The sequence below is a fragment of the Chanos chanos genome, chromosome 5 (genome assembly GCF_902362185.1).
Source record: "Chanos chanos chromosome 5, fChaCha1.1, whole genome shotgun sequence".
In the NCBI taxonomy this organism is placed as follows: Eukaryota; Metazoa; Chordata; class Actinopteri; order Gonorynchiformes; family Chanidae; genus Chanos; species Chanos chanos.
Genome location: NC_044499.1, coordinates 38697434 through 38725019, shown reverse-complemented (window position 1 = coordinate 38725019; position 27586 = coordinate 38697434). Strand labels below are relative to the sequence as shown.

Genomic DNA, 27586 nt, shown 5'->3' with positions numbered 1-27586 from the left:
TATCTCCAGAGAAATGCATCAAGGTTGTTTTTTGTTTTGTTTTGTTCATTCAACATAACGTCATAAGTGGAAGTGTATGGAGGCAACTACAGCTGAGAGGAAATGAAATTTCTTTGCATGGAAACCTAAGGCAAGGGCAACTATGTCTCTGAGCCTTTGAGCCTCACAGTCTAGGTGTGAATTATGCACACAGGGCATATCACCAAAGTTAGAGCCCTGAGACCATTTTTGCCACAATAATTATTCTACATGCTGTTACCACTCCTGAGAGTGCTTAACTTTAAATACAGTGTGCATTGAAATGTTGTGAAGCTTGCATATTTAACTGGATTAGATAAATGTTATGGGAATTTATTACATGTGTATCTACCAGTATCTAATTACGCTAGTCAAGATAAGAAAACAGAAACACAGGGACAGCACAAAATTACAAATGTCACAGTTTACATATTTTGGAACAGAGAAATGCTTAGATGTTCTTCAAATATACAGCCTGTTCTACAGCCTCTTTTCTCATATACTCACAAAGCATATTGCAGAGTTTTTGACAAGGCTAACCTTGAGTAGTCAGCAATTTCTTAGCTACAAAAGAAACATCCTTGATAAATGTTCAGCAAAGTGCTGAAATCCATGAGCATACATAAATAGCACCAATGTGTAGCCAGCTTAGTGGCATCCATTGAATACAGTTGTGTTCACTCGTAATGACAGTGTACTTACTGTGCAAGTACATTGCTGCTACATTAATACAGACAGCACTACAACACTGAAAAGTGATTCTGACTTGAGTTTTAGTATTAAAGTTTACCAATAAGACACTGAAGACTTTCTCCAAATCTGTGGATATTCTCCTTTGTTCTGTTGAGTTTTGTTGTCTCTCTAACTGATAACAGAAAGATTTGTTGCCCTACTTCATCCTTCTTCTCTGATTATGTGGACCTGTCACTCAGGTATAACTTAAATGCTAACAGTTTTTTGAACTCAGATGGATGGCTTGACTGGGTGTGAAAGAGAGACAGTAGAAGAGAGAGAAAGAAAAGGAGAGAGAATCATTATAGTGATGCACAGGTTAACTGTATTGGGTGGGAGCCTCTGGTTGGAGATATTAGCTGAGGCTCATCTGGCTCCTGCCCTAAATGCGAGAGTGGCTCACCTTAATTCCTCCATTAAAAGCCCATCTGCAGGAATGGAGCTCCTAAGCACTCTCAAACAGTAAGAGCAGTCAGCCAGCCCAAATGAGAGCAGCCTGTCTTCAACCTAGACTAATTTAACCTAATGATCTGTCTCTCTCTCTCTCTCTCTCTCTTACACTCTCTATATCTCACTGACTTTTCTTCTCTGCTCTTGCTGTCTCTCTTTCACTGTTCTATGCGATTCTCCGCTGCCCTTGTCTCTCTTTTCACCCTGTCTATTTTTTTTTTTTTTTTCATCTGTTCCCAGACAGCACAGCCAGTATTGTTGCTCGGCGACGGAGATTTAATCGGATGACACAGGAGCTGTATGAGTTACCCATCGTGGTGTGGGATGGTGGGGAACCGATGCTGAGTGGCACCAGCACGCTCACGCTGAGTGTGTGCCCATGCCAACGTGGCAGCAGGGTGAAGATATGCCAGGGAGAGGCTTTCCTCTCCTCTGCAGGCCTCAGCACCGGAGCGCTCATTGCCATTTTACTGTGCGTGCTCATACTGTTGGGTAAGTCGTAATGTCTGGCCTTTAAGCCCTAATCTTTGATCTTCTGCACACTTTATTCTGGTGATCTGTTATACTGTGTGGTTATACTGTTTTAACTTCATCTCCACAGTGCTCTCTGGCTACATTTATGAGATGTATTGCAGTAGGATTCTTCATGTAGTCACATAACCTTAACTGATGGCATTCAACCCTCTCTCTCACAAAATCAAAGATATTCTCCGTAATTTTTCTATAATATATTCTTATAAAAGAGTTAATCTGTGCCTTTATGTTTTTTTTTCATCCTTGCAACCATTATATTTTACTTTAAACCATTAATGCTACAACTTTTTGACAAACACAAGGGAAGTATGTTAGGTACTCAGCATCCTAATGTTAGAGTGTATTAGAATGTATGGAATCAAGACTTTAAAAAAAAAAGAGTGTTTTCCACACCTCTTTTCTCCCACTTTTTTTCTGTGCGCACAGACACTTGGCAGATTGTTTAATATTTCCAAATCCACAAGAGGTACAATTACAGCAACCGCTGAAATTACAATGTTCCGGTAAAAGAGAGGTCATCTTTTGAGACGAATGGCTGAGCCCAAACACAAACAAAACTCATCTTGTGCAAACAGAGCAGCAGTAGATTGAGAGATTGTCTGTGTTGTGGGAGTGTGTATGTGTACGTAATTTGCAGAGCAGCTCTAGTATTGCCTTTGCACAACAAACTGTGAAGGTCATGAATATTCATATCAGACATCATATGGAGGCACACATCCACCAGAGGCTTCCAGAAAGAGAGAGAGGGAGAGAGAGAGAGAGAGAGAGCAATATACAGTAATAGCCCATACAAAGGGAGGCAGAAAGGGGAGGTAGAAAAGAAGAAAAGCGCTACGAAAAATGATAGCCTTCACAATAGGAAAGAGAGAAGGGAGATGAGAATGGCAGAAATGTAGTGAAGAGACAGGATGAAAAGAGCCTGAAAATAAAGGAGGTGAAGAATAGAGTGAAATATGATCAGTGAAGGGAGGGATAGCGTAACACTAAGTGGATAGGAGGTGAGTGAAAGAAAAAGGGTGAGACAGTAACAAGGATAGTGTTAGAAATAGAGAGATTTCATGGAGAAAGAGTGCGAACAAGGGGAATGGTCTACTGTTATATCGTGAAACTCGTGTCTCTCCACCTCTCCCCCCTCTTTCGTTTCTTCTACTTTTGTACTGTCTTGCCCACCTAAATCCTCTACCTCTCCTCCACTCCCTCCTTCTCACCACTAGAGAGACATGACAGAGGTCTCACCTCCAATGTGTGAAGGTCTTCTTAACCGTAGTTTCACATGGGCAAGCTGAGAGGCTAAATACAGCTCTGACTCTGATGCTCAGTGGTATGCCAGCTTTAGCACTGCTCTGCATGTTCAAAATAGGTTTCAGCTCAAACACAGATTCACATTTTCCCAGACAAAAATATCGTTTGCTGCCTAATTCACTGGCACTTGCCTATCTTTTCCATGATGCAGGGTAATGGCACATATAAAAACAAAAACTAAAACTAAATTCAATTATAATTGCATAACTGGTTGACTGATTGGTTAGTTGGTTGTTTGACTAATTGACTGATTGATTGATTGATTGATTGATTGATTGATTGATTGATTGATTGATTGATTGATTGATTGATTGATTGATTGATTGATTGACTGACTGACTGATTGATGGATTGATGGATTGATTGACTGATTGGTTGATGTTGCATTCACATATTTGAGATATTTCACACATTACCAGAATGAGACTCTGTATGAACGATGAACAGACAGGCATGTGTGTCATGTTAATGTCTTCTTCCACAGTGCTCATTTGCTATCTGTTGCATGAAACTGCATCAAAGCCATTATAACCATCACCATCTAAAGCATTATAAACACAATGCTCTCCTCTCAAGGATTTTCTCTTTAAAGATTTGGAACTTCATCTATATGCAAGAGCATGATCCAAAATATGCCTGGAAAAACATCTTGTTAAATCTTACACATTTAAATAATGAAATACATACATCTGTTTTTTCTTTATGCTTGGCTCCACTTATTGTATTCATACTGTTTAATCTGAGCAAGGAGGAACATAATGAGGAGGCTCTTTTAAAAACTTTCCAGTCAGCTTTCAGTACATCATTAGAGTCCACGCTAATGATAGCTAATGTGTACAATTGACTTACAGCTCTGTAACGACTCACTGGCTCTCTGTGCCCTAATGGGACATCAGAGAAATACTCATCACTCAAAGGGCCTTGGACTTCAATCCACAGTTTGTTTATATGTTGGTTCATTGATGATATTCTGAATGTTATTAAGGCTAATTTTGCACACACGGCTTAGCTCCTGCTGAGAGACTACCATTTACATATTTGGTGTTGCCTCCACAGGAGAAGTTTAATCTTGTTAACGGCTTTGTCAAATTTACAGCGTTGTTTGTATTTGTAATGTTTCTGTTCGAAATACTGTTTCTTTACATGTCAGCTGGTGATGTTCTCTTTCATGCTATGTTCTAATGATAGCTTCATAGTAATTGTATTTTTAAAATGCTTTTTCTTTTAGCATTTTTACTTCTCCAGCAATACTGGCTAATTTTGTTTATCTGGGTTAACCACAGATTCACTGTTTCTATTTTCCTCTCCTAAAATTGGACCTGGAAGTTTTGTGGAACTTTGTTTGACTGGAGCTCGATCTTAAAATTTGGTAACTAATGTCATGTCTTGTGTCTTGTGGTCAGCTATTGTTATTCTGTTCATCACTCTGCGACGAAGCAAAAAGGAGCCACTGATCATCTCGGAGGAGGACGTACGGGAGAATGTGGTGACCTACGATGATGAGGGGGGTGGGGAGGAAGATACCGAGGCCTTCGACATCATCGCCCTGCGCAACCCCGCTGCTGCGGAGGAGCTCAAGTTTCGCCGCGACGTCCGGCCGGAGGGCAGCCGCCCCGGATCGTCACGGCAACTGCCCCGTAGACATGCCGACCGTAACAGTCCCTGCTCTTCTCTACAGCTGGATGAGGAGTTGGACGTGCGCGAGTTCATTAAACAGAGACTGGTGGAGGCAGATCAGGATACAAGTGTGCCACCTTATGATTCACTGCAGACCTATGCCTATGAGGGCCAAGGGTCACCGGCAGGGTCAATAAGCTCACTAGGGTCTGCCGGTATGCATTCCGAGCAGGATTACACCTTTCTGGATGACTGGGGTCCGGAGTTCCAGAAACTGGCAGAACTATATGGAGAGGAGACAGAGGCAGAGGTTGAATCAGAATCAGTGGAGAAGGATACGGATAAACCAACTTAATTTTCTCACTACTGCCACTGCTGAATACCTACAAATCAAAATGACAGGAAACATTAAAATCCCCATTATCTGTCCGAGATTTCTTTGTCAGTCGATATTTGTGGACAGTTCTCCATCTGTTACACAGTGACTATAGGGACAAACTGACTGCCTTTTTTTCCATGTTCTTTTGGATCTATGGAGCTTGGCTCCTGACAACAGGCGGAGTGACATCAGATTTTGAAAAGAAAAAAAAGAAAAAAGAAAAAAAAGGAAAAATATTTTCCCTGGTGTATATTTTTTATTGCTCAATAAAGTCCTGATGTCTGGACATATGGATGTATGTGATTCAACATGTTTCCAGTTGTTTATTTCATAATCCCTCCTCAATACAGAAAAGAAATATACAAAACGCAACCAAACATTCAGATATCTTTCTGGATTGATCATGTTATCTGACAAATATATTTTGCAAATAAAGTATCTTATTTAACCCCATCAGGAAAAACTGGTAATTGACAAAGTATTATAATACCCAAAATCCTAGGTTTCCGTGTGCCTTGCAATATTTTACCAGTGTAGTGTAATGTGCTTTTAAAATACCAGCACTTTGAATACTTTTTACATCCTACTGAGTATTCTTATTTTGAAAAGCTGTTTAGTAATCAAGTTGAGAGTGTAGATGGACAGTGACACTCACATGTCACAAATAATCATCTGGACTTAGGTTAAATTTTGATTCAGTCACTCTGCAAAATTTATCCTTTTGTTGCATAGCCACACATAATGCATCTTCAGCTCAGGTTTTTCTCATTGGGTTGGCTGATGAGAGCACTTTAAGCTGTTTGTTTTCTCATTTGTCATTTTCTCCAAGTCTCTCCCAGTTAGAATCATCACCCAAAACATGACGGTGCTGTCACGATTCTCTGTGGTAAGAACTGTGATATCCCCGAATGATGTGAGGTTTATGTGCACTAAATGCTGAATTTAGAAACTGAAAGATTCCAATTGAAATGCTTCGGGCCACATTTTCTGCCTCGTTGCTACAAGCAACCCTTTGTTCTTTAATGCATACTTCAGGGAATAAAATATATTTTACAGAGTAATTGCTTTAACAGTCTTACACTGGCATCTTACCAGTCAGAGTTTGTGAGTGAATACGATATTGTGTTGACCAGTGTGGCTGTAAAAGCTTCCCCCCTTGTCCTACACTGTCACTAGCTGAGTTCCATGTTATTTCACTATGGTTTATCACAGCGGGAGGTCACTGAATGGATATGGTTCAGTTCCTTCAGGATGTCAACAAGGTCTTTTTCCCCTGAGAAAGGGTCAAGGTTCTGTGGATGTGTGGATAAACCCAAAGCTCTGAGCTGGTCTTCTTCTTCTTTTTCTTTCTTTTTAATAAGTAAATGACCACAGTAGTAATTAAGATGTGTGGTATAGCCCTTACGGGGCACCACTTTTAATTTATGATCCAGTGATTATACAGGCAACCACTGTTCTTCTTACAACTAAAAAAAAAAGAAGAAAAAAGTGAATGTGCACATTATAAATAACATCTAAGATGTAAAAGATCTAAGATAAGCTCTTACTATAATGTAGTTCAAAAGTGGTTGATAGAGATCCTTGAAAGCAAAAAAAAAACTGCACTTCAATACCGCACCATAAAGGACTGAACAATTGACATTTTGAAAGGGGTTGTATTAGTTTTAAAGAGAGTGTTGTTTTCTCCAAATCTAGTCCCTTTAGTTTTCAGCCAACTCCCACAAATAGTTGAGTATAGTCCAGCACAGTGGAACACAGGAGCAATAGTAAAATGAAATCATTTAGCACACCTTATCCAATTGGTGTACCTTAAAATGCTTTTTAGGTACTAAAAATCGGAAAACAAAATGATCATTTGTACTGCTTTAAGGCAGGGAGAGCACTCCAGGGTAAAGGCTTGTGATAAATATCTTTTCTTTTTTTTTCAGTTGCCTCCCAGTAGTATTGATCCCACTGTATGATCTGTGTTCTGATCCTTTGCCCATTGTTACAGTTTCAAGCCATTTCCTTTTATTAAAGTAGTAAACTTCAGGCCCTGCATGGGTCTATCGCTCTACCTAACCTACCTCCCTTAAGCTCTCACATACAGAAACACACACGCGCACACACACGCGCACACACACACACACACACACCACGTCAGTTTGTAGGGTCTTCCTGAAGGGGATGAGAAAACAGTAATGAATATTTCAATGGGATGATGCCCTTTCTCTCTTGCTCTTCCTCTCTATATCTCTCTCTCCTCTCTGACTTTTCTTTAATCTCCTGTTTTTTTCTCCCCGCTTCTCTTGCTAACTAAATGTGTGTGTGTGTGTGTGTGTGTGTGTGTGTGTGTGTGTGTGTGTGTGTGTGTGTGTGTGTGTGTATTGGCCTGTATCCAAATGGCCCCCTGACACCTTACATGATATCTCTGTCCCATAGCTAATGCACATTCCCACCCACAGCAGATTTTCAACCTCGGGGGGGCAGAAATCAGAAAATATTTGCCAATGCTAATTGATCTACTCTCGCAATTAACAAATTTGATTATGTGTAATTAAAGATCTCATTAAACTGGAGGGTAATAAATTTGACCTAAAAGGCAATGTAGTGTGTAAGTCCCACTCAGTGCTGGCTTGTCCCTTCCCTCTGCAAATAATCAGTATGCTGTCAACAATATCCCCAAATTGTTTGTGTGTGTGAGAGAGAGAATGTGAGAATGTGTCCGTGTGTGTGTATGTGTATGTGTGTGTGTGTGTGTGTGTGTGAGAGAGAGAGAGAGAGAGAGAGAAAGTGAGTGTTTGTCTGGCATATGGCACACACAGTAAGGGGGTAAAGAACTGCTACTGGTTGGAATAAGGGGGATTTTTATATACTACTGGCTAGATGAATCTCTCTGCAATTAGTCATACTGTGGGTCATTAAATTCCGCTGCGTTGCTTTAAGAGCTTTCAGATGAGAAACTCACAGAATGTTGCATGTAATCACTTTTCAAACACTGTTACCAATCTGGATTATGCAGGCCTTCTTTTCGCAGGGACTATACCTGCTGTGTAGTGAAGTGTGATGGTGACACGATATGCTCGTCTTGCCTAATCAGATCTAACAAGCGTGATTTCTTCAGTTCTAATACACTGCGGCCATTGAATGTGCGGTAATTTACTCCTTGTGGATTGTTTGAGAAGAACATAAGGGTGCATCTTGTCTGAATTGTGGTCATTGATGGGAGATACTTTTACACCTTCCCTCCTTTATTCATCTCAGCTTATTGAAATTTCATTAAGAAATCTTGAAGTAAGATCTCATTTGAAAGTATGTTCGGAAAGAGTTCATTTCAGCACGTGGCAGTTAACTAGAGCACACTTGACTTGAAATTTTTAAAGAATTTTTCAGAGATGAGACATAGCTCTTTTAAAAATGCATAACATTATCATTCTCTCAGTAGTGGAATACGCTTGTGACATAAAGTCTTATATCGCCAATGTCTAATGTAATGTTGATTGATAACTTTTTTATTAATATTACTTTGCTTCTTATACTAAAATTAAGTATGAATGTGGCAGTAATCTGTGTGATTTAAGTCTTAAGGAGATTATCAACAACGTTTGAAATGTCGTCCTGAAAATGATACTCCAAGTGTAGTGATTGAACAACCATTGCTTCAGGCAGCGCATGTGAATGTGAAAACACTTAGCCAAGATGTTGTTGAAGGATATATTTACCTTAAAACAACATTAAGCATAAATCTCATGTCTCTGCCTACCCTCATCTCAGCTATATGAAACTCTGCAGAGAGGCTGTAATTATATACTTACACTCACTGTGAACACAACTGCCATCCATTCACTGTTTAAATATCTGCTGCACCATTCCACTCTAAGGAAATCTTTGAAAATTCTAGAGGTAATTGAGAAAAATACCATGTTTTAAGAATAAGACAGTACAAGGGGCATAGCTGTTTAAAGCACATTTAGTGGTAACTGCTACGGCATCATATTACATTGTATCTGTGGGCTCACAGAGAAGTGTTAATAAAGAAAGTTCTGATGTTTTTTCTCGTGTCTTAGGAGGTCAGAGTCTGCCCAGAGATTGGACTTCACACAGGCATCACTTAGAGCATAAATAGAGGATTGGGGGAGGAGCTATCTTTGCATACTTTGAATTTTCAGAAGTCTTCAAAGCTTACCAAAGGTGGAGAAAAAAAAAGACAGAAGAAAAGAAACATCAAAGCAAAATGTCCAAACCCCCTAAACCCACAACCATTAAACTGTTGTGCTGATATGCTCAGAGAGAAGTGGAAAGTTTGCACAGGAAGTGTGAGGACGATTTGAATGCAATCTGTGCATCAGAAGGTGTACAAAATTTCCAACACAATTCTATGTTTGGTCCCCTTTTGGGAAATGCACAGCAATATTAGACCAATACATTGTAAACCTAAGGATGTACAATCCCAAAGTGGTCTCGTTATGTCCTTTTCAACCAAGTGTATACTTTCAACTGTTTTTAACTAGAATGAGTCTGCTTTTACAGCCCTGTGGCACTTTCTTTTCCCTCTATTTCGAAAGTGCTATTATAGAGCTGGATTACACTGTTTTTATTATTGTATTTTACGGTTAAACATTGGCAGATTATAAAGATTTCCCTGCATGATCATGGTGGTTTTACAGCGTAACCTTATTATATACTAGCATATCTGAGAAAATTGTGTAAATAACTCTTGGAACTTGAATGTATATTTCAGTAATTGGATTAGAAAACAAATATGACTGGGTGATACTGAATCCTCTTCTCAAGAAGGAAGCATCAGTATCATTTTATGGAGGAGCGTCTGAAGTTCTGTGGTTCAAATGAGGACATCGCCTATTTCATATCCATAGAAAATCACTGCATATTTCACATCTATATTTCTGTTAAGGGATGCATAATCGGAGTCTGCCCATCACCTCCTCATATATCTGTAAGCGGACTGGGGCTAATGGGAATCTAAGCTTCCTGTTTGTTCTCTATCCTCCCCCATTCTTTTTTTTTTCATCTCTCTCAAGAATTCATTCTTCTCTGGACCAATGGCTTAAACTCTATGTGCAAGTCTGTGAGGTTCACATATGGGAAACCATATTAGAAATTATTCAAGGCAATGTGAGTCTAAGGCACAAAAAAACTGGAAGGCCACACACACCACCAACAGCACGCTATTCAGACCATCATTCTAACAATAACCTGTGTGGAGTGGGAAGCTGTGAATGAATGAGAGGTTTTTGAAATGGCAGGCGCATTTACAGGCCTGTTCTCTGCTATCTGGGACCATACTGTATGGCATGAAAAGCAGTGCTGATTCTGATTAGTATGCCGCGGGAGTGCGCATCGCCCTCAGAGCTCTGTCTGAGGCACCAGGAGCCGTGCTGAGCAGATGTGAAATTTGGGATTAGGTCTGTGGGTCTTAAAAGGGCAGGCTTTCTGAAGTCCTCTTTTTCTCTGCCTGTTTCAATGGGAATTTGATGAGAGACTCATTACTTCTGAATCACAGGCAGTGCCTAAAAGACACACACATGCTCACACACACGTGCACACACACACACATATACATACACATACACACACACTCACACACACACACACACACACACACACACACACACACACCCCAAAGTCTGAATAAATAAGAATAGACATGTTAGCCAATAATTAGTCAAAAATTCTATGACTGTGATGATTGTAAGAACACATAAAGAACGTCTCATGTCCAAAAGTATCCAAATCAGAGGTATCTTTCATCCGTTAATCGACATAATGAAGGTTGACTGCACCAACTAAATCAACAACACATTGACAATATCCTTTATTGGACAAAATTCACATTATTTTGGTATTTCCCCTTTCCTCTTTGTACACAGTGAAAGATTCCTTAATTAGGTGTCTCTCAAACGAGTAAATACATTTTCACTCTTCAGAAGAAAACACAGACACATGTGCTGTTAACACAAAAATTTCAAGTGTGAGAACGTACTCTCACACACTAAACACTCTCTACAAAGAGTGATGTGAGACCCGACAGTTTAGCATCACATTTGTGAATATTAGAGGCATTGATCCACTGAGATTGATGAAGAAAGAGGAAAACATTTGAAGAGCTGGCTGATGCAAATGTATTATTTAACACTCTCTAAATAATGCAGGGTGTTTGAAGCATTTCTTTGAACAGACTGATTTGTAGGAAAATGACTTCCTTTTGGAGAAGCCAATTTACAAGCAGCTAATCCTATGCTTGTGGACTAAAGCTTGTATTTCTTCTAGATTTGCATACTGCCAACATTGTCTTCAGCCAAATAATCAAATCTTTCATCCCATCCCCATCCCCTACGCCCTCCACTCCACTTACAGAGGTCATACACTATTATGGAGTTCACAGTACCATCTCATTTCATTTCATAAATAATACAATCAACAAAGGTATTGGCAACTACTCATTTTGAGCACTGTCCGGCGTAATGCTCTATTAAAAACAGAGAATACAAATTAGACTTTGGGCCCATCCTACACCATGAATATTTTATTGAGCTGTGTATGTTCTGCCCTGCATATTTGTTCAGAGGACCAGGATTAAAATTTGAATAATTTAGTGTGGAAAAATATCATAAACCACTGCTCCAAGCCTATTACATTTTTATGCAACGGTGTTATTTGATTAATCTTCCTATGGAAATCCGGAATATTCAGCATAGGAGAGAGAGAGAAAAAAAAGGCTTGATAGTGTAACAACGTTACAGATTATGCGACTGAATGGCATTCTAGATGGTGAGGTCGATCTTGTTTTTATTAATCTATTAACATTTCAACGCGTGACTCCCTTGTAGTGAGGCAAGCAAAACATCCATGGTGCCGATTTGTTCTTGTCATTCATCATCTGGCCAGTGGCTCAAGACAGACTCCACTCAGTGTCTCCTTTTCTTCAAGATTCACTAATACAAAAATCTCTAGATAGGGTGGAATTAGGATGTGTCCTGTCTTTTTGTCATATGGAACACAGCACGTAAGGAATTATCGCCCTCCTGATGTTCAGAGAAGGAACATTTGATATTGTTAGAACGTCTACAGTTTCCACTTTCCAACCATGCATTGAGAACCCAAGAAAGGAAAAACTAATGACCCGTTTTGGACAAAGCAAGGAATTGCTACCAAGTCAAGTGCAAAGGTGGTTGAAATGCTTGGAATTTCACGACAAAAATTTGTGGAATGGTCACATTTGTCAGCGTGTCAATATTTGACTTTTTTTTCTTTTTTTCTTTTTTTTTTTTTTAACAGGTAGCATTGTAATCATTCTTTTTCTAAACCCTTCTCCTCCCACTCTCGGCCCCTCCTCCATCATCTGTCTCTTAACGTGGCAGAGGGAGATGGATCGAACTCTGTCATTGTAGCAGAATTCCCTGGAGAGAGTTTGCTCTTATGTCGTGTGCCCCTCCATCATGTCCCTCTCTGTTTGAGGCATTTGCTGTTCCTGTTATTCAGAGAGCTTGCAGTAAGGATTCTTTTCATTTTCCAGCCGTTATTCTGCAGTGAGTGAGCTTGTCTCCCAGTAGTCATTCGGTGAAAAGCCAGGTGTATTCATTTGTCTTTGGTGTAATTGGAAATTAAGGAGATAATGAGCTCTATGGGGACATTCTGTTGAACACAGAAAAGATTGTTTTCTTTTCTCATCTCCTCATAAACTTCACTGAAATCGAACAAAAACAGCGGATGTGTTTGTCCTTCGCCTCACTGTCCTCCAACTGTTCTTCAGGATCCAAGCCAGCATGGACTTTGTAGACTGGGATTGTCTGACAAAATAGAGTCAATACTTTTCTCAACAGAGGAAACACTGACAATGTACTCTATGACGTAGTACAAGAACCATGTCTTTACTGTCAGTTGGAACTGTTTTTCTGTCCATTTGCTGCCATACTGTTTTATGTGCACAGGATGAATATAGCAGGAAATGTTTCCTTTTTTCTCCTTTTTCCCCTTATTGCCTTCCTCTGAGTTCTCCTTTCAGTGTGGTACTTCCTGCCGTGTCACTACCAAGCATACTGAAGACGTGCAAAGCACTTTTGGACAACCCGCTGGGTGAAATAAAAGCTACCACAGGTAACGCCAAGTTCACAGAGTGACTATAAGCACATGCACTGGGTTTTTTTTTGTGTGTTTTTTTTTTTCCCAGTGCTATTGTATGAAATCATTTGCATGACATGCAGGGACCTATTATTTCTGACTGTTTAGACTCGAAAAAAAAGGAACAAGAAAAACGTTCAAAGCCTCAAAGGACAGTCACGAGTAGTCAACTGTGAACAACAGGCAAGAGTAGTAATACCGAACATCACATGTGTATTCGAACCGAGCATCAATCACAGCACTGCATGCTAATACTGAATGATTTTCCCCTCGGAGATCAAAGGCAAATATTTTCTGCCATCGTGAGCAAACACAAAATGAAAAGAGGAGACTTGTCAAAAGGTAATGCATGGGGGCATATGATGGAGTCTCACACTGATTACCTGTTCCATGCCTAAGACCACAGAATATATGCTCATATATTTTGAATTCATCTTACAGCAGATTGCTGTGTTTATTTTGTATGAGGTCCTGCCTTAATTAAGGATAACCTTTAAAGAGATGGAACATATTCATTACACAAAGTCTCTCTGAACCTTGTATTTCAGTGTGCCGTATCACAAAATCTGTGATAATTATCCCCTTGCTGATTTTATTGAAGCCCAACTTTTATTATCAGTATCTCCTAAACCCATTCAGAAATTATGTATCTCTTTTCACCGAGCATTATAAAACCAAATAAACCTCCCGAAGATGTTCCGTAGCACCCACTCAGCTCTCTGTGTAAATATATAAATTCGGTTGTTGTCTCTTTCCTGAGGGAGGAGAGGTGGAACACATCACTTTGCTAAGGATATGAGAGCGGATTTGTCCTACATTTTCATTGAAGAACAAAAACCCTCCTCCACTAATCCTCTCCTTTGGGAACAAGAGAAAAGGCCTTGAGGCCAGAGCCACAAAGGGAGCTTCCTATATATGTATATTAGTGTACACTACACAAGTGTTCAAGCTGCTTTCATACACACCCATAATTTATGATTTTTTCACTGGGAAAATATTTTCCCAGCACAAAATATTCAAATGAAATTCCTATGATGAATCCAAAGGACGCCTTTTCGCCTCCCCCAGCTCTTCGCAGCCAACTTTCGTGCGCGAGAAAAACTCGTACGCTGCAGCTCAGAGACTTAGAGAAACCAAATCTCTGAGGATCATTTAATATGGGGCCTTGCAGAAAAAAAAAATTAAATAAATAAATAAATAAATGTCTGGCTACAGGGCACTTCATTATCAGTGGTGATGAATTCCCACAGTGGGTTACTAAGGCACAGCGAATTTCAGCTTGGTTTAGAGCTCACTGGACCTTTCCTTGTCCTGCTGCCAATGCCAGTGTACATTTCCTCTGAGGGGAAGTTTAAGCCAAGCTAAGGTAAACACGCTGCTCTGAGACAGAGGCCACTCCTGGACTGAGGCCAGTCACACATAAGGGAACCTGATCGTTCTTGTACGCCACAGGCCTGTCCTGAGAGGAATCAGTAACAGGTGATAATAGCATTCCTTTGGGTGAATTGAAGTGGAAGATCTTTACAGCAAGAGGAAAAAATCAAGTGAAACAGAAGTAAAATAAAAGTGATAGAATGTGAACTTGGATTGAAGTCCGCAAAACTGAACATAATTCCGCTTTTTTGGTAATGATTCCATATCTCAGACTTTGAGCATAATCGATATTGAATTTCAGACTGAAAAAAGGTCAATTAAAATTGTTTTATTTTATTTTATGGCCTATTATGTAATCTAACTCTAGTGTTAAATAAGTACAGATAACACCTCACAGAAATGTTTTTTTGTTTCCTATAATTCAAACTTAATTTCAATTTTACATCTTTATGATGGGTGTTCATTCTAAATTCAATTCAAAATAAATTCAAATTCAATTCAGAATTGATCCCAACCCTGTTCTGTAAAGGTCTGCTAAGGTACTTGGCTATTGTGCTATGTTACACAGATGTCAGATCACATTTTACACTGCATTCTAATAGAAAGCTAGCATCTGTTTCCCAGGTCTTATTGCTATGTATGCATATCCCCTTCATGAATTAATTAAAAATGCCATTTAAATGAAGAATGGTAAGTGTTTGCACAAGAGGGAATCGCTAACCCATAGAAACTCCTTCCCTTTTTGTTCTCATCTTTCTAAACTGATGAGGAGGAGAACAAAAGATACTCCACAACCAATGTGTGTGTGGTGATTGATATTGAAGTACCCAATTAGCCCTACAATATGTTCCAAACACTCTCCAGTCCCATTTGGTGCGTAAGTGCACACTCGTTTATGGGTACAAATTAGGCCCAACTGCAGTTTGTCAGACTACCACCCCTACCCGCGGCACTCTCATACACTCACAAAGGCATTTTTAGCTGCAGTCACATATGATTACTTCTTTGGACTGTACATTTTGAGCAACAAGTTTGAGAACAGACTGTCCTGTTTTTAGTTTAGCCTAACTAGGGGTCAGAGCTGGCTCCTCTAAGAGGTTTCATTCATTTTCCCAGGGCCATTTATGCTGTATGCTGTACTCCAAACACTATATGGCAGACCTTAAAAGCCTTTGAAAAGTGAGGGTTTTTGGAAGTCTTTCCCTGACTTTTCCTGTCATTTTTGTCCAGTATGTATGTGTGCTGAATTGTTTCTTTTGATTGTGAAGACCTTTGTTATTTTGAAAGCACTTAACTCCTGATTTTTCTCAATATTTACCAGTTCACACGTTTTTTCCCTCGTCCTCTTTCTCTCTCTGTTTCTCCCTCTCTTTCTCTCTGTTTGATTGCTAAGAATGAGAATGATCTTGTCCCATTTGATTATTTCATCACAGACACAGTCATTTTTACTCTATCAGTGCTCTATAATGGCACGCAGAATCATCCCAATCAAAGACTTGCTACCCTGCAGTATTTGACATCCACTGCAAAATTTTGCCATTGTTACAACACTTAAACATCTATATGTGAGTTCCTCAGCGTCTCTGACACAACAAATAGTTGATGCCTTTCTGAACCACAGTTATAGAACACTGTTTAAACCAGAGACGTCTATAAGGTAAGAAGGTCTACAAAGTAAAATAAAAAAAAAGATAAATAAATGAATAAATCTGTTGCTTCTTTGTTTGTTAGTTTGATTGGTTGGTTGGTTGTTTTGGATAACATGAATCAACATTGTCAGTATGTCTATAGAGTGATAGGAAATAAATCAGACAATCTGAGCAAGGTAAAGAGTCATATGTGTGGTGGCCCAGAGAGCTCCATCAGATGTTGTTTATTGTCTATGACGATTTGAGCCAAAAAGATGAAAAAGGATTCTTTTGGCAAACGTGGAATTTTGCAGTGATTGGATAAAATTTGGAGAGAAACTTTAAGATTTTTCTCACATGTTCACTATTCATTTGATATAGACCTTAAAATGTCCTTGGATTCTGATTTAGATCTAGATTTTAAAAAATCATTTCAAAACCGCTTATCCTAATTACGGCTGCCGGGGGGTTGGGGCGGGGGGGGGGGGGGGGGGGGGGGGGGTGGCCAATAGGCTGGGAAACACCCTGGACAGGTCGCCAGTCCATCGCAGAAATATCAAATTATATGGTTCAAATCTTTCCAATATATAAATGGTTCAAATGGTAAAAAGTTCTCCATATGTCCAGCTCACAACAGCACATGTCTTTGGGTTATGTTCTATTTTGTTTTGACTGAAATATGTTGCACTAAATCTTGAATGCCACAAAGTTACTTATATCAGTGCCATATTGCCTATATTAACCTCTGGAAAGGAACTTCATTTAATCATAATTGTTGTTTAACAGATCAGATATATATATATATATATATAGAGAGAGAGAGAGAGAGAGAGAGAGAGAGAGAGAGATAGATAGATAGATTTTTTTTTTTTTTTTTAAAGACTGAATTCTGTTGACGGAGGAAACTAACGCCACTTTATTTGAACATTTGAAGCAAGTCAATGGTAGTTTTAGGAACTTGACCATGAATATTCGCATTAAATCATGCATCTATTTATAATCATCGATGCTAAGTAGAAGTGTCATTATGACTTTACGGTTTCAGCTATGTTACATATTACATTTTCAATTTCCATTTCCATTGGATAGTGTTACTGTCATAATGGAAATAAGCATTTTTCTGTTGCACTTACTGATACTGTTTTCACATTCAGTCAAAATCAATTTCCACATTAAACAAATAGCTGAAAAGGCTGAAATATCATATTCAAACAATGTCCAGTTTAGTAAACCTTGTCTTGGAAGTGTGAGCACAAAATAAACCCAAAGGCTAGAGAAAGCCAAAGCTACGCTGACAAAAGATCAAATGGGCCATTATAAATTACATTAGCTTGACTGGGAACCATAGTTTAAAGGAAACATCACTTGCAGTGGTGGGTAGTAACTCTGCCCCAGTTTCTGCAGTGTTTTTCTCCTCAGTGAGACAACACTAGACAATAAACCGCAGAGTTAACAACCGCAACCAACTGTCTGAGTCCCAGACAGTTTCACAGAGCAGGAACTAAACCAGTGCATCTGAGATGACAGGCTAGGTCACACCGCAGAGAAAGAATCATGCCTGAGCGTAACCGTTTCAAAGCAAGAGCAAAAACGTTTTTATATGGGAAGATAAACAGTTTGTGACAACAGTGTGCTCTATGCTTGCACACACAAGTTTAAAGAAATGAGTCATGGACAGAAAAAAAAAAAAAAAAAAAAGAGGACCATAAAAGAAGGCTCTCAGACTCCCTCTGTCTGGAAGGCTATTATATTGTCAAAGCACATTTCATCTGTGGAGAAACAGATAACACACATGTCTATAACCAGTTTCTGTATAATACAGTTAACCTGTCTTCTGATGCTTTTGGATTGTCCCTTACACAAAACATCTGAGAGCATCTGTTGTGTATATTGAGAATGAGTGTTTTGCATTCATGGTGCAGTGTGTTGTGTCTAAACACAGTGTGACACATAATTATGATCTGAGACAATTAAATTCTTACCTTGTAACTGGTCATAATCAGTTGTCATTATTTGCCTCATTAATCATAACAACAGAAGGGAAAATGTCCATTCAAAATTGCATTTTTCTGGATTTAGAGTTTATTCATTTTATTTTCACAGAAGCAAAATAAAGACCGTGATGAAAAACATATTTCCAACATGTGCTTTTTCCCCATGTTTTGCGTCATTGGGGCCACTGGAATTAAACTCATGACTAAAACTAATCTTTTGACAGTTTCTTTAGCACTGCACAGAGCAAAATCACATATACCTGATGATGCCATATAGAGAGAACGTACATTATTATGTTAAGCAACTTTCAATGTTAACCTCCCAGGGCTACACTGAATTTGTTTTCAGCTAAAAGTGGTATAAAAAAAATATACCACATAATCCAATGTCAGCTTCTCTGTTTTCATGACAGGGTGTGCAGGTCTCCCGAAATCTGTATAGCATTAAATGTTATCTTTGGAAAATGAGGTTGAGTGGAAAAACTGGGCAAAAGCAATGGGAAATGTGTCTTTTAAGGATTCTATTCGATGGGGTTTATGAGGATATTATTGTGTAAAAGAGCTGTCTGTCGAGCTGGATCTAAATGCACGAATGTAAATGACTTATTGAACTTCCTTTCCATGTTCCTGGAAAAAAGACCATGGGATATCTAACTATTTATCCAACAAAATTCTATCCTTTTCTTTGCTCTTTCTAGTGCATATTCCATTTCTTTTGGTCTCTTGTTTCCTTTCTTATTATTTGCCTTATAAAAGAAAAGTACAATGTCCTTCTTCTCACAAAGATCAATCAGTCTCAAATTCATCCTTTTGTCATCGCTTTTCACTGTATGTGTTTTCTCATACACACAAAGCATCCAACGGACCTTAAAATAGGCTGATTATTAAGGTTTGAGTGTAAACAAATTGCTTTGCTAATGTGATTGAGTTTGTTCAAATCAATTCAAAATTGTTTCACCTTTATCACTGCTTATATCATTAAATTTTTTTTGCTGTTTATCAAGTCAAACAACACGTTCTAATCAAGGCAGCACATAGTAAAAGTCTTAAATGAAACATATCTTACAAAGCATAAAAGAAGAGCCCTCCTACACTTTTGTGCTCTCGCCTATAACACTCTATTGCCTTGTTCTCTGTGTAATAAAGTTTTGCCATCACACATTTCCTTCATGTAACTTACCGTAACCTTTTGACCCTCCATAGAAAACCACAAGCTTTGGCAAAACTATATTCGCTCATTAAATCACTCAGTAACAACTACAAGTACAGAAAAAGTAACCCTTTGATGGTAGGGATAAGCCCTGACATGTTGCAACCATGTTAAAACCTTCAGATCAATATTGTGTGAAGCATGCCCTTTCCTCTTCAGCGCCTGTACATGAGCAGGGACGAGATCAGCATACGAAAGGAGGCCAGCCGTATGCTGTGTCCCCGGTCTAACTGAGCATGGTACATATATTACCCTCCGCTGGTCATTACAACAACACAGGTCATCAGAGCACACTGCTGGTAATACTGCAGCAGGACAAAGGTTCACTACGTCCATTATCTCCATGGCTTGCTCAATTTCTGTTCCTGTCAACACAGCATATTGCATGAGGGGTCCGGGGCGATGCAGCCATGGATATGTGGTTTTATTAGAATTGCACACTTACAAGCACCCTTGAACACCAACATGCACCCACATATAAATACACTTATATATATATATATATATATATATATATATATATATACACTCATGTTATGGGTAGTATCTGACACAGCAGACAATCATTCTTGGTGTCCAGTCACTTGCTGTTTTACAAAGCCAAGTGTTGTGCTGTGTTGTGTTATGTGTGTGTTTTGAGAGGGAAAGAGACAGAAAAAAGGAGAGAGAAGGAGTGCTTGCATTTGTTTGCATCCTACCACCTGTGCAGTCCTTGGAGCTGCTAGTTGAGAGGAGCGTTTTTTTTTTTGTTTTTTTTTTTCTTTCTGCAAAGCAGAAATAGCTCTCCACACATGCCTGGTATCAGACACTTGTGTAATACGTGCACTAGTGTCTTATAGAGTGTCATTACTTTATATGCATGTAGACCCCACTGAGTGCATGCAGCTGTGCTGTCAGGTCCTAGACAAATGTATGTATACAATCTGAGCAATTAGCACTGTGTATACCTAAGCTAATGGAGGTCTTTCTTCCGACCTCCTCTCAACCAGTCAAGAGTGAAGCTAATTACCCAGCTCCATCATGACTCTGACTGGTTCGACAGTTGGCATGCACAAAATATGTGCTTTTGCTTACACCACAGTACCCTGTAGGTTCTGAATTCGCTCTTTATGGAGAGGAGACCACGCTGTTTCTACACTTGTGTCTGCCAACCTATTTAAAGAGTGTCATTTAGAGTGGGGCCATTCATGGCGATGGCACTGGAGTGTAGCGGGAGCAGATAACAGGACATTAGCAGACGCTTCATTAACACCTGTGCCTATCTAATTCTGTCCAAATGAAACCCCAAACACACAGCAGCCAATTATTTATAGGTTTGGATAGGAAACAAGTGGAGCTGCAGCTGTTATGAGCTGAAATCACTGTCCTCTAAACCTTTCGATGGGAAAAAAAAAAAAGTGTGAAAGTAAGAGTGAGCAAGAGAGGTGTACTCCATCTCACTTTCCTCAGAAATGAGGTGGCAGATGAAAGTCAACTTGAACTGCCTCTCCATACAGTGTGCAGTGAAAGTGCAGTCACAAATTAATGAGTTCACTGATATGCATGCATTAGCAGGTTTAGAGGGTCTATTGGAGAAAATTGCTTTATCTGAAGTGAATGTGACCCTGCGAAACATCAGGGTTTTGTAAATAAGCCATTATCCATCCCAAACATAATTACGTTGCTAATGCCCATCGCAGAAAAGACTGTGGCGGCCATCTCAAGGCGCAGCATGGTGTTTAATTGATAAAGTTATCGCAGTTCAGCATTTGTATTTAGAACAAAAAACATTGGGGCAAGTTCTGCTAAGCCCAGCAAACCAACAGGTGAGAACAAGCTTAACGTCGCTGTACATACATTATAAATAAAATCTGCAATTCTGCACCTTCAGCCAAGAGAAACAACAGTGTTGAGAGACCTATGAGGCTGTTGTGGCATGTTTGGATATGAGGATCAGCAAACTGTGCTGAACCATGCTGTTTGTTTATTTGTTTGTTTGGTTTTTTTCCTCATATTTTCTGAGGGATGTCTGGCTTCCAAGTCCTCACTAACTGGCAGTGTCAAGCTTGTTTATAATTTAGGATTTGTTTATAAACTGTTTTTAAGCTTTGTGATTTCTTAACACTCTGTATACTCTCTTTGTCCTAAGGGTCAGAAATACCCCGCCTTCACTAAACCCCTAAAATAAAGCAGCTTAAGGTTGGAAAAGAAGGAATAGAATACACTTACTGTATTATACACTTATATAAATACACTCATTTGATCAGTAAGCCGATGAACAGCTGGATAAATACATCCAATTACTTTTATATTTCCATAGCTGTGGACAAATAAAAATATGTATGTATGGATTAATCCTGTGGTCATACTGAGAGAAAAGGATCTGGGGTGATCAAAGCCAAATATTAATACATTTTCACTGGAGGCCTACAGAGAAAAACTGAGTTTGGTTCTGTTTCTCTTACTCTGTGTGTGTGTGTGTGTGTGTGTGTGTGTGTGTGTGTGTGTGTGTGTGTGTGTGTGCATGCTTTCTCGAATATCATATTTTATTAACTGAGGGCAGTGTGGGAGTATGCACCTCATTCTTCTTTGTTAGTTTATACCTGCGTAGTACAACATTTGGAGAAAGGATTCACTATAATTTCAGAATTTGAACATCAAACATGTCTGGACACTATAATCATCTCCTGTGCTTTGAAGACCTTATTTGTGTGTAGTTCAGGGCAGGCCAAGGGCCCCTCCCCAGGCTTGTGCAGCAGCTTAAAGCCTCAGGCCCTCTATGGCTCTCATTAAGTCATAGGGCATTTGAAAACTCTACCCAAAGTTCTACACTGGTTAATTAAGCAAGGATGACTACTAAAATAAACCACTTAATCGGGAGTACATGGTTTACTAGGTTGTTTTAGCCAGCGCCTCAGTGCTTTATTATCAGCACTAAATAAACAGACTGAAACAATGAAAAAGTAAAATGAGGTAAGGGAAGGTACAGGTAAAGTTGTTTGAATGGACAGCCTGATTGAATTAATGACTTCTGTTTATTGTACCTAGGTGTGGGCTATCTCTTATGCTATACAGTTCTGCTTTGGTGCAGACAAGAGCAGATAATGTTTGCACAACTTGTATGTAAATAAATTAAATAGCTCTGTGTCTTTCAGTAACTTTCCTTAATGGCTATATTACAGATTCAAGAGGATATTGTGAGTCATGTCATGAACCACGTCTGTACTTTCCACAAACCCTTGGATGAGGTGTGTCTCCTACTTTATTAATATGGTTTATTTTATTTAGTTTAGTCACTGTTTTTTTTTTTATTCCATGTCGATAGATGTTTGACAAAGGTGTAGATATATTTTGTTTAAAAAAAGGCTGAAATTTAGAACACAGGTCTCACTGAGGACGGAGTGGTCAGCTTTCTCACATGTGAGCATTATCAGGATTCTTCAAACAGAGTGTGTGGAAGAGTGGCATCCAACAATTCTTTCCCTTTATCATTTCCTTTAACTGTCCTCTCCTTGTTTCACCTGGTCCAAAAAGCAGAAGAGAAGAGGATTGGTCATTTGCCTGCCTTCTGGTGGAGGTAAATGGATTTGAAATCAACGAGGAATAGGACTTTTTTTATAGATCTGCTAAATTTTCTGGATTTTCTATCTAATTGCTCCACTTTCAAAAGAAAAATATTCATCTTGAGAATCCCCAACCATTGTACATATTTATTTTACATTCCATCACCATCGCACCTGGTTTAAACAACCAACTAATTACGAAGGCCTTGATTAGTATCATCAGGTGTGCTGGCAGTGGAATAGGAGGGAGTATATGGCAAGGCTGGAAGTTTTAAAGGAGCGGGCCAAGCTGCACTATCTACTCATTCACATTAGAGTGGGCACTGGATTCTCTCTAGAAAAAGGGGTAAGATATCCTGAGTAACTGTTCACTGATAGAGCACAATTTATAAATACATATTTATGATATGCAAAATGTTGCTTCTTCCTGACCTGAACTATTAAGAACATTGTCAAGCTTGGCAATTCTTTCAGACATGATTTCAGTTTTTGGGGTTATTTTTTTATCAAGCACAGCTGTGTTCATTGATGAATGTGCCAAATAATGACAAAATAATGACAAAATCACTTTACAATGGGACAAGAGAGGTGTGCTTGTACACGTACTGGATATCAAAAACAAAGAGTTTCCAGAAACTACACACAAGTGTCAAACCACCTGGCACATACTGCCCTGGTGCCAATTAAGAAGACAGAGAGGGGTGATGGCAAAGAGAATGAGTGCATGAGCTTTTATGTGACAAACAAAATATGGTAATACCCTCATTGTGCTTCACCTGCAGTTAGTGTTTATGTCCCGGGCCAAATATGCTAATGTACAAAATGTGACAAGAGTGAGCAATCTCTTTTGAAGCTCTCCCCTAAGGAGAATTTTCAGATACTGGAATGATTTCTAGGGGAAGAGTTTCCACCTCTATCCATTCCACACTATGGTAGTGGAGCAACTCATTTCTCAAGTACAGAGTAATGACAAAAATGGTGGGAAAAAAATAACATTAAAATGCATGCTGCAGTACAGGAACAGAGTAATATGTAAACAAACAGTTTTGAATGATCTGATTGCTGTAGGGCCAATTTTGCAGAACAGTACTGCAAAAGAAGCACAAGCAGTAATATTGGCTTTTTACCCACTCCTTAGAGATGTAATTAGCTACTGGAAATGTGTCAGAGTTGATAGTAAGGCAGCAAGCTACTCCCCAGTGCCACTTATGATAGATTGCAGTGTGAAGACCTAAACTTATCAATCTACTTAAACAGCAACGGAAGTTATCAGTAAAGAGTCAAAAGACTGGACACCTGAGAAACATCTTTCAATGAAAACTCATGCTCAACTTTATGTGCTAACACTCATTTGTTCCACTCAGACATACCATTTTTTTCTCCTTCTTTTCTCCTCTCCTCTTCTTTTCCCTGGTTTAATCAAATAGATTGAAATTGACACTGCTGGGATTTACAGAATTTCTATCTCTAATCTCTTATGGTTGAGTAATGTGCTTCATACAGGGAGCTGATCAAATTAAAGTCGTGCACTGGAATTCAAGCTGAGTGGGCAAGACGGGGGCCAAGGCCATGCTGAAATCAGTCTTAAGATGTAAAATTACTGGGTTTTGAGGGGTGTAATTCTGAAGAAAACTAATTTATCCAGGGCTACAATTAAGATTAAAATGTGATTTTGCTCTGTGATCTCAACTAAATGAAACCCACAAGCTTCAGTAAATGTCAGCGACACAGTTACTGCCTCAGCCTGCCATTCTGCTATGTCTGTGTTCACTGAAGAGGTTGAGAATTCCTCAACATATCTTTGATAATATGACTGAACAGTTCCTATGCACACTAGTTACAAACAATTCAGCATAGCACAAACTACCAAAAAAAAAAAAACATAGTGAGTTATTTGTATGGATTAGTGATGTTTTTCTTGAGGGGGGGGTAAGTAAAATAGCATAACACCTGGAAAAGAAGAAGGGTAGAGCCAAAATAATGCACTCCGGGACCTTAATCTTTACGCTACAATAAGACATTAATCATAAAATACAAAGGCTACCCACCAATTCAGCAACTAACACAGAACAAAATCAACTTAGTATGGCAGTAAGAAACCATATATGAACAAACACCTCACGGTCCTCACGGTCATAGAAATAGTCATTACAGGAACATGTAAACACAAGTCAACACAGGTACACAGGTCAGCAGTAAGCAACACCACAGAACAAAGCAGTCTGCCACAGGTTTGAGTGTTCCATGATCTGTAGTAGAAATTCTGGGAACAAACACTTTTACTCTTGTCTTCTTTCTTTTGATGAGTGACAACCCATAGGATTGCTCCAAATGGAGCTTGTTTACAATGAGTGACAGGTGGTAAAAAACAATCAGAAACAACACCAAAGATCCAGACACTGATGTACCTTGGCAATGCCCATGGATAGAAAAGAGTACAAAACGGAACCAAACCCTGACTGTATCAAACAATGTGTCCAACACTGAAATCCACACAAGATAGAAAGCTCAGAATCCACAAAAGATACAAAGCATAGCTATGTACAGTGTAGTTATGTTTTGTTACAAAATAGTAACAGTTACATTCTGTTTTAAAATTTTACATGTTATCCTCAATTCTGTGACCTTAACAATATAAATGGAAACTGCATGAGGATGTGGACTAAAAAGGTATTGAAAACACACACTATCCTGTGCATATTAGGAGATCTGTTTGCCAACTCTCCACCAACACACCCCAATTCGCCTATCTTCTTTTCAATTCTCTCTGCATTTTACACACAGTTGAATATGTTCACCAATATATACATTTTCCACTATTGCTTGCTCTGTGGAGTCATACCCAGTGCACACAAGACACCAGTCGTCAGTGGTGTTACAGATGTATTGGTGAGAGGGGACAAAGAAGCAAAACTGATTAAATTCACCTATCTACATGCGAAATCTCAAGTTTGGTTACTGGATGGGTTGCATGTCACATTATTAACAAATAAAAGCACCAGTACAAAGTGTCAGTACAAAGGTCATGAAAACAGTATTCACTATAATCAACCCCATTCTTTTGACATGTAAACATTATGTTCACTGAACGCCACTTGGATAGTTACACCACCTTGATGTTGAGTTTAATTGTTTAAAAGTCACTCATGTCAAGATGGAGTAGTTATCCAAGCATACGTTTAGTGCGCAAACCTGCTTTAAAAAAAGACTAGTTATCCTCAATAAGCCTTTAATACAACTAGCCAACTTAAACCAGCTAGATGAAATTTACATTATTTTATGTTAGACTGCTAAATAAATACAAATACAAATTAGTACAACAGTCTATCTAAGTCTTGTTTCAAAAACATGTAAAAAATAAATAAATAAATGAATTTCTCCAAATGTTAGGCAGTCTAACCAACATAAAAAGCCACTTCTCTGACTTTAAGCAAACCAGTGATAAAGATCAAAACACTATAAGGTTTCACTTAAATGATTCTCCCAACTTTCCAGTGGTTCTGGGCTGTCCTTAGTTGGCACAGCACATCCACACATTGACTTTTCCACCATTACTGTAATTGAGTGGAGACTCACTTGTCATGCCACCTGTCTCATCATCTGTTGAGACTCCAGTTCCTCCTGAGCTGTCCCAAGTTTCCCCTGAGTATTCCAACCAAGAAGTTTTCAGCAAGAAGAAAACCATATACCATACCACTCATTACCCATACATCTGGGCCATTGACCTGATCCCTGGTGCCTGTCCTCCTCAGAGAAGAATTTTCTCAGCTATGGATTTCCATCAAAGAGGCCCTCACAGCTGGTTTCATCTGTCCTTCCACCTCTACTGCAGGTGCAGGATTATGTTTTGTGAGCGGGACGGATGGAGCTCTTCACCACTGCATAGATTACCATGTATTCATTTACTCATTCAGGACAATGGACTTTCTCAAGAGATATTTCTCGTGGCCCATAATGGAGGCAGATGTTTGCTCTTTCGCTGTTAAAGCCTATTCTTTTCTTCTCCCACCCACTCTGTGCCCAGAGTAAAAATTCTCGGTGGCATCCTCAGGGTTACACCTGTTCCCCAATCCCAGTCATACATCATCCCACTTATCCTTGGATTTTCACTGTCCCTCAGCCTTCTCTTGATCTAACTGGTTCTGCAACAGGCCTCTCGACAACAACAGCTCCACGCAAATCAGCAGCATAGTCCAGCATCATCTTTTCATCCAAGGCAAGGGACTTTCCTCCGCTGGAGGTTTGTGGTCCCAGTCCGTGGCTCCCTTCAAGGTCTCCCTTCAAGGAGGAAAGTCAATTCAGTGGTATACAGGGGTTGACAGTAATGAAGTACATTTACTTGAGTACTGTACTTCAGTACTTTACACCTGTACATCTGTACTTTACTTGAGTGTTATTTTTTTTGGAAACTTATGACTTTTACTCCACTACATTTGAAAGACATTGTACGTTTCGCTCCACTATACTTCTATGAAGGGGATCATTTCAGGCAATGCTATGTAGTGGAAGTAAAATTAACCCAGCCTACAACATTATGACGTGTTTATCCTTTTAAGGCCAATTTGAGTTAATCTAGGGCCTATTTAACTGAAGCTATACACTGTCTTCTATAGAGGAAGCATTGGATTCAACTGTGTTTCTATAGGCTTTGTAGCGTATTCCACAAGCTTTTTCTTCTACAGGTT

General features: G+C 39.2%; 1 protein-coding gene across 1 annotated transcript in view; it reads left to right on the top strand.

Moving 5' to 3' along the window:
• The window catches only part of LOC115811170 (cadherin-18), a 50739-nt gene extending 45731 nt beyond the window's left edge, over positions 1 to 5008 (top strand). The window contains exons 10-11 of the mRNA XM_030773263.1: positions 1441 to 1692; positions 4440 to 5008. Coding sequence (XP_030629123.1) covers positions 1441 to 1692; positions 4440 to 5008 — 821 coding nt within the window. The remainder of the gene's footprint in view (positions 1 to 1440; positions 1693 to 4439) is intronic.
• The last annotated feature ends 22578 nt before the right edge of the window (positions 5009 to 27586 follow it).